The sequence below is a fragment of the Thamnophis elegans genome, chromosome 4 (genome assembly GCF_009769535.1).
Source record: "Thamnophis elegans isolate rThaEle1 chromosome 4, rThaEle1.pri, whole genome shotgun sequence".
NCBI classification, from domain to species: Eukaryota; Metazoa; Chordata; class Lepidosauria; order Squamata; family Colubridae; genus Thamnophis; species Thamnophis elegans.
Window position 1 is genome coordinate 123,188,174 of NC_045544.1, and position 14,294 is coordinate 123,202,467.

Sequence of the window (14,294 nt, forward strand, 5' to 3'; positions counted from 1 at the left end):
ACAAAAACAAACTCCAAACTAAATTATTACCTTTTAAAAAATTAAAGGCTGATATCTCGCAAGTCATCTATCTTGAAATGTTGTGTCAGATAATCCAAATCTCCTAAGATTTGAGGCAATTAGTTTTTAAGGGGGCTTGTAAAAGTTACTGACCCCCAGGGATAGAAAGATGGACTAACGGAATAATAAAGCACACTCGGAATGATTTATGGGGAATTTTGTTGCCTGCCATAGATATAACTTTGAAAACAGGGTGTAGGTATAGTCCTCAGATTGAGAAAAAGAGATCTCCAGTGATTGCCAAGAATGCAACCATTGAATGCAAAACATTTTTACTAGTTTCTAAAGATTCTTTATAGCTCATGCAGCTAATTCTAAAATGGTAGGAAAAATGCATGTTGAAAAAATATATATTAATATTATTCCAATTTACAGGTTTTGCAGCTGAGCCTTCAAATTTAAACCAGGCCCTGAGGTTAGCCTGGGATCAGATTAAGCCCAGTCAAACATTTATATATAATCATGACTGTTTAACAAAGGCTTTTCCTCAGTAAGGAAAAAAAAGACAGCCCCAAGTGTTTAATAAAGGAAATAGAAGAGGTTAAGAACCATCATGCTGGCCAGTAAAGGCATCTGGTGAATATTAGATGTGTCAGCAAGTCATAAAAAAGCCAGTTCATCAAGAACATTCCATTTATATATTGCTGACAACAATAACAGCAGAAAATGAAAATATGAGAAGAAGAATAGGGAGACAGGGGAGAAAACATACAAAAAATAGTATTATGTAGTTTTGTCAAATAGAAAAAACCCCACCAAGGTAATTTAGAATAATGTTTTAATCTGGCTTCCAATGAACAATATGTCAGTACCAAAGAAACATGGGTGAATTGTGTTTTCTTGATGGATCAGTTCAACATCCTGTTAATCGTTCTCTTCCCCATGGGTAATAACATAAACAAGATTCTTGTAATCAAGATAACCGGAGGGATCAGGAGGAAAAGCACTGAAGGTCTGCTTCACCTGAAGAAGATGTACAAAATAAAGGTTAGAAAGGACATATGGGGAGAGTTAATAATTGCAGTTGCCACATACATAAAACAAATCCTAACCAGGTTTCTAGTCCTTAGGGACATAATTCATTGTTGTCTTCACACTTGGAAGAATGAAGTGTTGACAGCAAAGCTATTGGACAAGAATTTACTGCAGGCGGTTGAAGGTGGAATTAGACAAATTGTCAAATGTGATTTTGCAAGGAAAAGCATGGCCGCCATTTTGATCGTTTTGTCTTCTGCTTTGAATTGAGAAGAGTTAGTGACTATTCAAAGTTACGATGGAATCCGCCCCCCCCAAAGGAACTTACGACTCGATTCTGGAGTTCTGACAGTGGTACACACACAACCCGCAATCTCATGACCGCATTTCAAGTGTTTGTCAATCAACTCACTTTTACAGCTAGTTGCAAAGTTCTATATTCACCTGATACAATTTACAATATATTTTGCTAGAAACTGGGGGTTTTAGGCAGTTTCCAGCAAAAAAAATCCATATAATGCATTGACTGGCTTAACAACCATGGAGTTTTCTTAGTGATCATCACAAAAAATATCATAAAATCAGATTGGTCTCAAGCCTTGACTTATGGCAGCAATGACTTTTGATGGAAATCCCAAGCTCTGTTACAGCTTTAAGTTAAGAACTATGTATTATTAAGAATGATCATATAGAGGCAATAAATCTGGTTTTCACATGAATACTGGTTGCAATTGCGATAAAAATACAATATTTTGATTGTGGGCAATCCAGTCAAACATAATATGCTCTAAAAATGGGACAAATTTCAAATCTATTATTAGGAGTGGGGGAATCTTATATGAATGCAGAATGTGGTTACTCTTAGCCTCTTGCACAGATATTAGCAACATAAGATGCTTGAATCTGCAGTATTCCTATATTGAATTTGAATAGTGGAAGTTAGCCTTTTTAAATGGCCCACTTCTTTTTCAGTTTCAAATCTTGCAAAAAGTAGGCATTCTGACTAGAAATCATGAGATTTTAGGCAAAAAAATTCACAAAACCCCACTTAAGATGGCACAAAATTGCAAGGGGCACATTTGTCAAAATGGAGTGAATTGTTACCATTATATTTACATATCTATTCACATGTATAGATAAAAACAGATAACTTTTGAAGGTTAGGGATAGTTAGATAGCTAAAGAGATATGCCAGTTCTTAGTGTACAGTTCTGGAGAACCAGTAGCGGAAATTTTGAGTAGTTCAGAGAACAGGTAAATACCACCTCTGACTGGCCCCGCCCCCATCTATTCTCTGCCTCCCAAGTCCCAGCTGATTGGGAGGGAATGGAGATTCTACAGTACCCTTCCCTTGCCACACCCACCATGCCACGCCCACCAAGTCACCCCCACAGAACCGGTAGTAAAAAAAAATTGAATCCCACCACTGGTGTCATCTATTTGTTGCAGACTATTAGCCGCTACATAGATTTTCTCCACAACCATCTGTTTCTAATCTGATCTTTCAGGTCTTCATATGATATATTTTTGGTTATTTCATCACAAAAGAAAAAGTAGTGTAGTGTTGAATAGATGTTTTAAAAAAGGCAAGAAACATTATTGAGACTTCTTCTTAAGGAAAAACTAAAGCATTTGGGACCCTTCAGTTTTTTAAAAAAGGAGTTCAGTCATTTTTACCACTCTTCCAAAATGAAAAAAGTTCTTAAAAATCTATTCCTTTCTCTTTTCAACAGTGGCTGCTGGCACAATACATCAGATGCTTCTGCTCTAGATTTGTCTTGATGAGCAACCACCTTTGTTGAAAAACCTCTGAGAAAATTAAATCCTTTTTCATTCACAGGAATGCATTTTGCTGTTGAACAGCTTGTAATTTCATGAAGTTCTTCCTAAGGTTTTATTAAATATGTGAAGCAGAGACTCAAAAACCATCTCTTGTGGATGCTCCCATTAAGTATTTTTCAAGCTTGGCAACTTTAAGATGTGTGGACTTTAAGAGTTGTAGGTTTCAACCCTCCAGGATCTCTCCAGTATGTTTGGGTTGAACTTCATGCATCTTAAACTCGACAGATCTTAAAGCTGCCAAATTTGAAAAATACTGAATGGGAGCATGCATGAGAGATGGATTTTGATCCTTCCCTTCCTTTCCCTTCCTTTCCTTCCCTTCCATTTCCCCTCCCTTCCCTTTCTCTTTCCTTCCCTTCCCTCTCCTCCCTTCCTTTCCCTTCCCTTCCTCTCTTGCCTTGCCTTGCCTTCCTTTCCTTTCCTTTCTCCTTTCCCCTCTCATCTCCTCCCTCCCTTTCCTCCTCCCTTTCCATTCATCCCCTCCTTCCTCTTCCCTTTCCCTCCCTCCCTCCCTTTAATTAGTTAGCATTCCTCAATAGAGGAGATGCTAGAGTGGAATCTTATAGAGGACACAGTTCAGAAATGGGTTGCTGCCGATTTGGCCCAATTCGGCCAAACTGGTAGTGGAATTCAGACCTGGGTCACAGAAATGGCAGCGACCCAGACCTTTCATGCCCCGGGAACTCATTCCTTCGCCATTGCTGGGTGCTGCCATTTTGGTTTTTTAGTGACTGCGTGTCACTGCATGCACAAAGAGCAATTTACTATGAACAGTGCACGTGTGTACAGTGCAAGTTGCATGCGGATTGCGAACCGGTAGTAAAACCAGCAGCAATCCACCCACCTGGCACAGTTGGATAACTCAGAAGTGATGCTCATTGTAAAGTGCACCCCATTGAAATCAACAAAGTCCTTTTTTCAGTGTTCAATGGTGCCACAGGTCTGTGGCAGAGAAGATAAGAACAATCCTTCTTACCACAATTTGGACCTGCTAGGTTCCTAATTTGGGGTGGAGGAGTGGAGGGATAACAGATTTTTAAAGAGTGTTTATATAACCAGAAGCAGCTCTTCCCATGTATTCAGGAATCGCCAAACTCTTGTGGAAAAATTATAATTCTTTACATCATGTTTTGACCACAAAATCCTTCCCAGCACTTCCTGCCATGAAAATTATTCTTGTCAAATAGGGAAAAAAAATATGTGGGATGCATGCAGCTTTCATGATGAAGTAAATCTTACCTCTTCCTCAGTGAACCGGTCGGCTTGCGTCATGAGCACTTCTTTCATACTGTATCAAGTAAAATAGATAAAGTAAATGGAATAAAGCAAAATAAAATAAAAAATAAAAGAGATAAAGTAAAGGAAAATTAAATTAAAAATAGCATAAAGATGACTGGCCAAGTTGCTTTATCAATGCAATGCTGTCTCTGATACTAAAAGGAAATTGATAGCGGTGAATAGTACAGTTAGTTCTTGACTTATGATCACAATTGACCTCAACATTTATGTTGCTACGAGAAACATTTGGTAAGTGAATTTTGTCCCATTTTATGAACTTTCTTGCCACAGTTGTCAAGTGAATCACTGTTGTTAAATTAGAAACATGGTTGTTATGTGAATCTAACCTCCCCAATGACGTGGCTTGTCAGAAAGTTCCAGAGGGGATCGTTGCAATTGTCATAAATATGAGTCTGTTGCCAAGCACCTGAATTTTGCTCACATGGCTATGGGGATGCTACAATAGTTGTGTGAAAAATGGTGATAAGTCACTTTTTCCAGTGCCATTGTAATTTTGAATGGTCACCAAACAAACTGCTGTAAGCTGAGAATACATACATACATACATACCAGGGGTGGGTTCCTGCCAGTTCTATAGAAGAGGTTCTACAAATCTACAGTGCCGTTTAGAACCGGTTCCAGCTCCCTCCCTCCGCCCGTCCGCACATCATCAAGATGAAGAGCGAGAGGAGGAATTCTGGGAGTTGAAGTCCACAAGTCTTAAAGCTGTCAAGTTTGAACACCACTGGGGATTTTTTTTCTAAAGGGTTAGGGGTGCAAAGGTCTTGTAACGTGACAGCTTTAAGACTTGCGTCCTTCAAATGCCAGAGTTTCTGAGCCAACATTTTGGTTGCTAAGCAAGAGCGTTGTTAAGTGAGTTTCACCACATTTTACAAGTTGGCCATGCCCACCCAGTCACATGATTGCCAAACCACTCCCACTCGGTCACATGCCTGGCAAGCCACTCCCACCTGGTCACATGGCCTGCTAGCCACTCCCACAAAGCAGGCCACACCTACAGAAGAGGTTCTAAAAATTTTGAAACCCACCACTGGTACATACACACACACAAACACACACACAAACACACACACAAACACACACACACATACACACACTGTGTGATCACTGAAAGGTGCAAAAGGAATTGTTCCATGTATCATTTACTATAAGGTACTCCTCCCTCCCTCTCCTCTACACTGAATGGGGCAGGATAATACTTGCTATGAAGTTAAAGTCCACCTAACTTAAACTTCCCAAGGGTGAAAAACTATTCTGAACTAGAATAATTTCTAGTTTGTTGCTTCCTTATGGCCTTATGGCCCCATTCTCCACCCTTTCCCTTCTTTACATCTCTATACTCAAATAAATATATGAGTCAGGTGACTACATTGAAGTAGATTCATGAGAGTCCATGAAACTCTCATTCTCTATGGTCAATTTATTAATCTTTGAGGTGCCACCAGAATCTCTGACATTTTTATTTCAATTACCTTTTCAGAAAGTTACCAAATTTTTCTGACTATGAGACGCACCGGAGTATAAGACGTACCAAGATTTTGAAGAGGTAAAAATTCTTTTTAAAAAAAGGTTTTGGCCTCCGTGGACCCTAGGCGCACTCTGCAGGCCTCCCAAACCCTCTGCATGCTTTGTTTTTTTGCAAACAATAACTCCAAACAGGGCATGCAGAGGGTATGGGAGGCCTGTAGAGTGCTCTTGGGGCCTGGGGAGGGCAAAAACACCCTCGATTTTGTGAAAATCGGGATGCGTGGGGCGGGGTTTCGGGAGATAAAAAATGCTGCATTTAGTGTAAGACGCTCCCAAATTTTCACCCTCTAGTACACAAAATTGCCTGCTACAACTTCCTACCTGTCATCGACTACTTCCGCTTCAACCTCAATAACCCATGGGCAAACAATAGATACAAACTGAAGGTTAACCGCTCCTAACTTGATTGCAGAAAATATGACTTCCGCAACAGAATGGTCAATGCCTCGAATGCTCTACCTGACTCCATTGTTGCATCCTCAAACCCCCACAGCTTCAACCTCAAACTGTCTACCATGGACCTCACCCCATTCCTAGGTAAAGGGTGTGTGCATAAACGCACCAGTGTGCCTCCCGTCCCTGTCCTACTGTCCCCATTTTTTTTCACTCATTTTCTTTGTTCATGTCCGTGTTTATATTTACATCTGTTACCTTGTACATGTTTGACAAACCAAATTAAAAAAATAAATAAATAAAGAGGTAGTTAGGATGGGAAAGGACAAAGCAAGGATGAATAAATGCAGTTCAGATACAATCCTAAGCATTTCACATCTTGTCATATAAAGAGGTCCGGGGGCAAAAAAAATCCCTCCACATTTTCCATTATTTATTTTATAGAGAAACAAAGATGCAGATTTTCCAAACAGAGAACTTTCTGCAGTTGTTGTTTTCCATAATATTTGTTTCCCCAGAGGGTATGAAAAGAAAAGATGTCCAACAAGAACAAGATCACAGATCTTCATAAGATTTTCATAAATGAGTACCCGCCCAGTGTCCTTGATGTGGCGCACCAGATGACAGGATCCGCAGTCCCAGACTCATCCAGTTCCAGTATTAAAACAAGACTGGTAAATCCTACAGGGCTACTTAAACAGAAATGGAAACAATTGTGTTTTATTAATTGGGATGCTGCTTCAAGAAAGATTTCATAGGGCCAATGACATGGTATTTCATGTCTGGATATGTGTCCAGAAAGGCTCCAAAGCTTTTAGGGTTCCATCAGAGGCCTACTTAATTCTTAAGGCTTAAATAGATGATATACTATAAATCAGATTGCCTAACACTGAAGCAAATCTGGATTAAAAGACAACATTCTGCCATTTTTCAGAAATAAACTTCCCATTCTTCATGTCCCAAAGGTGCTTTTTCAAAAGACAATGGATTCCCCCGCCGTTTGAAGTCATTTCACTTCTCATCCAAGAAGCTTCTTCAGTCCTTGCATGAGAATAGCAAAGCAATAGCACACACAAAGTGTATTTCTGCCACACGCAACCTTCTCCACAACCAGCGGGAACAGGACCTATCAGTTTGGGCCCAGCTTGGCCAATATGCCACAAATAGCACTTAGCACTAGCACTTAGATTTATATACCTATATACTTTAGACCAGTGGTTCTCAACCTTCCCAATGTCGTGACCCTTTCATACAGTTCCTCATGCTGTTGTGATCCCCAACCATAAAATTATTCTTGTTGCTACTTCATAACTGTAATTTTGCTACTGTTATGAATCGTAATGTAAATATCAGGTATGCAGGATGTATTTTTATCATTACAAATTGAACATAATTAAAGCATAGTGATTAATCACAAAAACAACATGTGATTATATATTGTGAAATGGTTTGCTAATGAAAATAATATATATAATATAACATAATCTCCAACCTTGTTACAAAAAGTCCATGAAACATTTCAGTTGGTAACAAAATAAAAATAAAACAGAGAAGAAAGAGGCTAAAAAAAATGGGTCAAAGAGAAATACAGTACTAAGTTGGATATCCCCTCCTATTTTTCATCTTGTCCTACTGGTTCTTTATGATTTATCAATTGTTGTTTGTAACTAATGATTGTAACTATTATTATGACCTATGACCTATTACTTGCTGTTTATATGTACAGTGAGTTGGTGCACTGGGGACAAATTCCTTGTGTGTCTTATCACACTTCACCAATAAACATTTCTATTTCATTCTATTCCTATTTCATTCTATTCTGTTCTATTCTATTCTATTCTATTCCATCCTATTCCTATTTCATTGCCATTCCCATTCCATTTTCCTATTCCATTCCATTCTAAGCATGGAAGCTTAAAACTTAAAACTAAAAAGATGTTGTGCTTTATTTTTTTTCAAAGTGGCTGCTGAAGATGTTTTGTGACGGCTACCTTTTTTCCCATGTGAACTTCCGAGTCTCCGAGGAGGAGGAGGCTGCGGACTGAAGGGACATTGTCGCCATCCTTCCCGCCCCAGTTCTCAGCTCCTTCTTCCCAGCGTCCTCTCCCCTCCTCGCTGGGAGGCCGAACTTGGTCCAATCACCTCTCAGGACACTGCCTCTCTGGCACTCCATTCTCCCCCCTCCCCTCCCATCGTCAAGCGAAGCAGTCCGATCCACCCGCCGGTGCCTCTCGTGTTGCAATTGGCTGGGCGCTGGCTGTCCTTGCACTGCTGCTCTTGTCAGGTAGTCCCTCCCTTTCGCAAGGCAGCGCCTGCTGCACTGCTCCCCTGGCTCCAAACACTGCCACGCAAGTGTCTTAGTTCCGAAGACCATTGAAAATATGTCTTTTCTGATGGTCTTAGGCGACCCCTGTGAAAGGGTCGTTCGACCCCCAGGTTGAGAACCGCTGCTTTAGACTATATATTTATATAAATTTCGTAGTGCTTTTACAGCCATCTCTAACTGGTTTATAGAGTCAGCCTATTGCCCCCCACCAATCTGGGTCCTCATTTTACCCACCTCGGAAGGATGGAAGGCTGAGTCAACCTTGAGTCAATGAGATTTGAACTGCTGAACTGCAGCTAGTAGTCAGCTGAAGTAGCCTGCAGTACTGCACTCTAACCACTCCTATTTTTATGCCAGCCAGTCATATATACATTGGAGAAATATTCTTTCCCATAATATACTATATGTAGTCCTCAACGTATGATCATACTGGAGCCTATACATTATGGTCGTAAGTTGTGACGTCATAAGCTCATAATGGCTGTGAAACGAAATGGTTCTACAACTTTTTTTGGCAGCAGTCGTGAAGCAAAACACATGGTCAAGTGAATCCATGGTTGTTATTAAAATATTGTTCATTATAAGGTGTTTTTGTTGAAAACTGAAAGTAAATACTAGTTGTCAGCAAAAACTTTGTAAGTTGTACTGCAAATGGCCATAGATGTGGGATGGTTGCCAAGTGACTGAACTGCAGTCACATGACTGTGGGAGGGGAGGTGGCTATCAGAACATCGAAGCAGGTCATAAATACATTGGGGGGAGGACGACAATTGTAACTTTGAATGGTAATTAAACGATGAGTGATAGCAATAACATTTAGCAATCTCTTTTTTTAATGATTGCATGCTTAAGATTATGCAATTTAGCACTTAGACTTATATACCGCTTTACAGTGCATATTGCCCCCAACAATCTGGGTCCTCATTTTACCAACCTCGGAAGAATGGAAGGCTGAGTCAACCTTGAGCTGATAAGAATCAAACTGCCAAACTGAAGGCAGCCAGCAGTCAGCAGAATTAGCCTGCAATACTGCATTCTAACCATTGGGCCACCACAGCTCCTAAAACTGAGCCTCTTAAGTTGAGGAATCTTATATTTCACTCCTTGTTTTATCAAAATTTTCTAAAAGAAAACAGCCCTCATTCTGAACCGCTGAATGCATTCATTTCCTTGAACAGGTCGAGGAACGAACAATTTGCCACCTTGGGTTATTTATAAAAATAATCAAAGCTAGTTCAAACTCTAATAAATTGATGAACTGATGTGTGTGTGGGTGGCAGGTGAGAATCTTCCTCAAAATGTTTTTTCCCCTAAATATTTTTTTAAAAAATTCTTTAATAAAATTACCCTTATTATTGAAGATGGTCAAAGCTGCCATGAAGGAAAAGTAAACTCAATTCAAGAAAAATCAACACAGCAAAATCAAATATATACATTTGGTTTTGATATGGACCTCCCATCCTGACACATCAAAAATACTTAAAAAGTTCTTTACATTGTGTTGCTCTTAACATTTTCTTCTCTTTACATGCTATACTAGCTGATGACCCAGCGTTGCTCAGGTATTTATAGACGTTGAAGCGTTTGTCTGGCAGGGAATCATTGAGAGAGGCCTTTCTTCTCCCTATTCCCATGCCAATCATCCCTGGCCTCTCCCTTCCCTCTCCCATGTGCTCCTCTTCCCCGTCCTGCCTATGATCCTGGCACTTCGTAGGCCCACTGTGTGAGGGAGCACGCTCAATCAAAGGCCTAATCAGGCTCCCTTTGCTTCACAGACCTATTGTGTGAGGAAAGTCTATGCCTGAGTTAGGGCGAAGGATGATCCCGGGAACACAGGCTGAAGCTGTTTTCTGCCAGATCAGGCTGCCGCAGTGAGGTGGAGGTGGGGAATCTGCTTAGGCCATGGCACGCTCAACCAAAGTCCTCTGTAATGACCTAATCAAGCTCCCTTCTTAGGCCTACTGCTGTACTGGCCTAATCAGGCTCCGTTCCCCCTCCCATGACATCACAAACAATTGCCGCTCTAGGATGCCACACTTGCTCTCTTTAAATGCCCAGGCATTCCAGAGTTATGCTGGAACACACACACAGATACACACAGACACACACACCACAGTGTGTGTCTTACCCCCACAGTGTTTGTCTCCAGAGGGTAAGTCATTCGTGTACCAAGTTTGGTTGAAATTGCTCAAGGCGTTCCAGAGTTATCCTGGAACAAACATCCATCCATCCATCCATCCATCCATATATATAATAGATCAGTGTTTGGTTCCCCTGTTATTTTTTATCCATTGAAATCAGTACAGAGAAGGGTGTGGGAAAACCCCAGATTGTACAATAACTCTTGGGGTTATAATTTAATTTTGTCTTTTTATTGTCTGAGTGAAAAGTACCAATTAATTAGTTTTTTCAAATAAAAAAAACATCCATTTGTTTGATGGTTCCCCAGTTATGGGTGAGCTCCAGGGCCTTTGCCCCATCCTGAAACAACAGTTGTCTTAGACAGTTGCTGGCCTTGTTTAACAAGACAGAAAACTCCCATAAAATAAATTGGCAGAAAATGTTGCAACTATTCCAGTTAAGGATTAAGAAACTGGTCCTAGGTAGGAAGTAGACGACTGAATTCCCACTGCTAGAAATTACTACCCTCTGCATTGATTTCCTGTTAGACAGAAAACTGAGCATCCCTTTAGCTAATTAGATAAGGCAGGAAGCAAGATAAAGGAGAATTCCCCCCACCCCAAGAGTGCAGAGGGGAAAGCCTCAGATATTCCAGGCCCTAGGAACAGGCAGGTTGATGGCTAAATTTTGAGGGCAATTAATTTCCAACCAATTCTAGTTGGATTCAGATATATGGGGCTTTTCTTACAGCAACTCAACTATTATTTTTTGAAAAAAGCAGAAAACAATAATTGCAGTTTTGTAGCTTTCTGATGTTCAAGCATGCTTTGTGCCTGATTTTTGGGCTCATCAGTATGGATGCCCTAGGAGGATGGTGCATGGATATATGCATGTATGTGTGGGTGTGTGGTGTGTGCATACATATAATCTGTTTCAAATCTTCCAAATGAGTCATAGCTTCCCAAGCAAGAAGTAAAAATATCTCCAGTGGAAAAAATGAAATGCGCCCCAAAAGGAGGTTAATAAGACCAACGTTTTTGTTAAAAGGTCAAGCATGGCCAAGTTTGAGGGGGAAGGGAGTTATTTTGCTATTGCCATTTCTCTCTCTTTTAAACAAATTTAAAATGGAAAAATGATATTAATTAATAGCAACCCTTTCATGAACAGGACAAATTCTCCAAGAGAGGCTCTAATAAATAAATAACAATTAGATTTCAACGTCTAAATCAGGGGTGTCAAACCCGATTTTATTGAGGGCCATATCAGGGTTGTGTTTGACCTCCGGGGGCCAGGATGGGTGTGGCCAGCTCATTGCAACTCATGTCGAGGGTACCTGTGGTGGCCAGAGTGCTCTGTCAGCGAAAACAGGCTCCCAAGCTCCATTTTTGGATTCAGCTGCTTCCTGCAATCTTCTGCCAGAGAAAATAGAGTTCGGGAAGGCCCTCTCAAGCTCCGTTTTAGCTGGCAGAGGCACCACGGGCCGGTCCTTTGCTGTTTCCAGGGCAGTCCCGCAAGCCACATCTTAGCACCCCAGGGGCCGGATCTGGCCCCGGGCCTTGAGTTTGACACCCTTGGTCTAAATGATGGGAGTGTATAAATGGTGCTGAATGTCAAAATATAGTCATGAAATAGATCTGTAAGGATCAATATTACCCTTAGGTCTAACAAGTAACATGAGGTTCTCTTGTGATGAAAGAATGGAGTTGTTAGCAAATCTAACTGGTTTACAGAAGACTGGTTGCTACTAGTGTGATCATTCCCAGCAAGACAAACCCTGAGTTTATATATTATATACTAATATCACATTTTAGTCTCAGGTTAATGTAGCTTTTCCCAACCTGATTCTTTCAATATATTTTGGCATGATAAGCCCAATTATCCTCCACTGGGAATTATAGAAACTTTGCTCCCAGTCCACCTGTAGGAGAAGAGCAGGCAGAGCCAGGGGGTGGAGCCAAGTGAGTAATAAGCCTAGAATTGTTACATTCCCACAAATGGTTTAAGTCCAACCACTCTTGAATTCCATTGAGTCTTAATTTAGTGCCATTTAGTGTTGGTCATTAGTTGCCTAGATTCTTGTGTATAGGTATGAGCAATAAATCATCTTAACTGGAACCTAATGTATGGTCCTAATTCATTGTCCCTAACACCACCTGTGGGACAGCACAGCAAGGAAGGATTCCTTATTTATTTTACACATGCTCTAAACCAGTGGTGGGTTTCAAAAATTTTAGAACCTCTTCTGTAGATGTGGCCTCTTTTGGCCACATCTTGTGGGAGTGGCTTGGTGGTCATGTGACTGGGTGGAAGTGGCTTGGCAGTCATGTGACTGGGTGGGCATGGCCAACTTGTAAAATGTGGTGAAACTCACTTAACAACGCTCTTGCTTAGCAACCAAAATGTTGGCTCAGAAACTCTGGCATTTGAAGCACACAAGTCTTAAAGCTGTCAAGTTACAAGACCCTTGCACCCCTAACCTTTTAGGAAAAAAAGGGGGTGTTCAAACTTGACAGCTTTAAGATTTTAAGGTTTAGATAGGACTCTTAGAGGCAGGCGGGGCGATTAGTGAGCCAGCCAATCAGTGAGCGGTGGATGGGGCAAGCGTGGTGCGGACGGGCAGGGGGAGGGAGCTGGAACTGGTTCTAAACGGCACGGTAGATTTGTGGAGGTTAGAACTGGCAGGAACCCACCTCTGCTCTAAACTACCTATGAGCAGATTATCTATAAATGTAGACTTTTATGGATAAGTGTAATGAAATATGGGACTCGTTTATACAGAATATAGTAGGTTAAAATGATAGTTATAACAATTTTTGTTTGTATTTTGTTTTTTGTTATTAATTAAAAAGCAATAAAAATAAACATAAATTAAGCATTAAACCACATTACTCTGAAAGTTCTGTGCACTGCACAAATTCAAAACACGCTACAAGATGGAACAAAATAACATGACAATAAATAACAGCAAACAATCACGGGGCAGATTTTAACAGAATAACAAACCTTGTAGGTCTGGAGACCCTACGCCATTTCTGATAGATGATGAAGCTCCTACAATTTCTGAAGTCAAGCTGTTCCATCGGTTGATTTTCCTCTAGCTTTTAGTTAGCTGAATCACCTTTGGAAAGCCAACCTTTAATAATCTGAATGCACTGAGCTTTGAATAATCTTTGCTTTAAGCTCTATATTTAGCATTTTCATGTGGATCTTAATCTCAATGCACTGAAAACTTTCAGTGTCCTCACAGAAATTGGACTAAAAGCAGATTTTTTTTTCTGTGGCAATAGATTCGATCTTTTGGAGAACTCATTGAAACAAGGCACAATACTACAGACAAAATGGTGACAACAGAAACAACAACAGGAAGGAAAGGGATTTTTTGGGGGGAAGAAAAGCAAAACTCTACTTACTAATCTGCTTTTATGTAACCTTTCCCTTCTCGATCAAAAACTCTGAAAGCATTCAAAATGATTTCTTCTGGATCAGTGCCTAAAAAAAAAAAGAACAATCAGATTCTTTATACTCTGAACACTTTTTCTGCACCGGCATTAATGGTAGACATGTTGAATGTGCAATGTTTGATTATTATTTTTTACCATTTCATTGATTCCTATATCTTTGAGGTCTGGCAATTGAAAGCATGAATAAACTCCACTGAACAATGCCATCTAAGGTAATTCACCCAGTTCTGCTATGGCAGGTGTTTACGGGTACTTGTTCTGCATTTTTCAATCATTTGGGATATATCTAA

General features: G+C 40.3%; 1 protein-coding gene across 1 annotated transcript in view; it reads right to left on the reverse strand.

Annotated features, from left to right (window-relative positions):
* Positions 1–924: 924 nt before the first annotated feature.
* MYL10 (myosin light chain 10) overlaps positions 925–14,294 on the reverse strand; it is a 30,682-nt gene continuing 17,312 nt past the window's right edge. Inside the window, exons 4-6 of the mRNA XM_032216828.1 lie at positions 13,954–14,032; positions 4,117–4,165; positions 925–1,023 (exon numbers count right to left, since the gene is read on the reverse strand). Coding sequence (XP_032072719.1) covers positions 925–1,023; positions 4,117–4,165; positions 13,954–14,032 — 227 coding nt within the window. The remainder of the gene's footprint in view (positions 1,024–4,116; positions 4,166–13,953; positions 14,033–14,294) is intronic.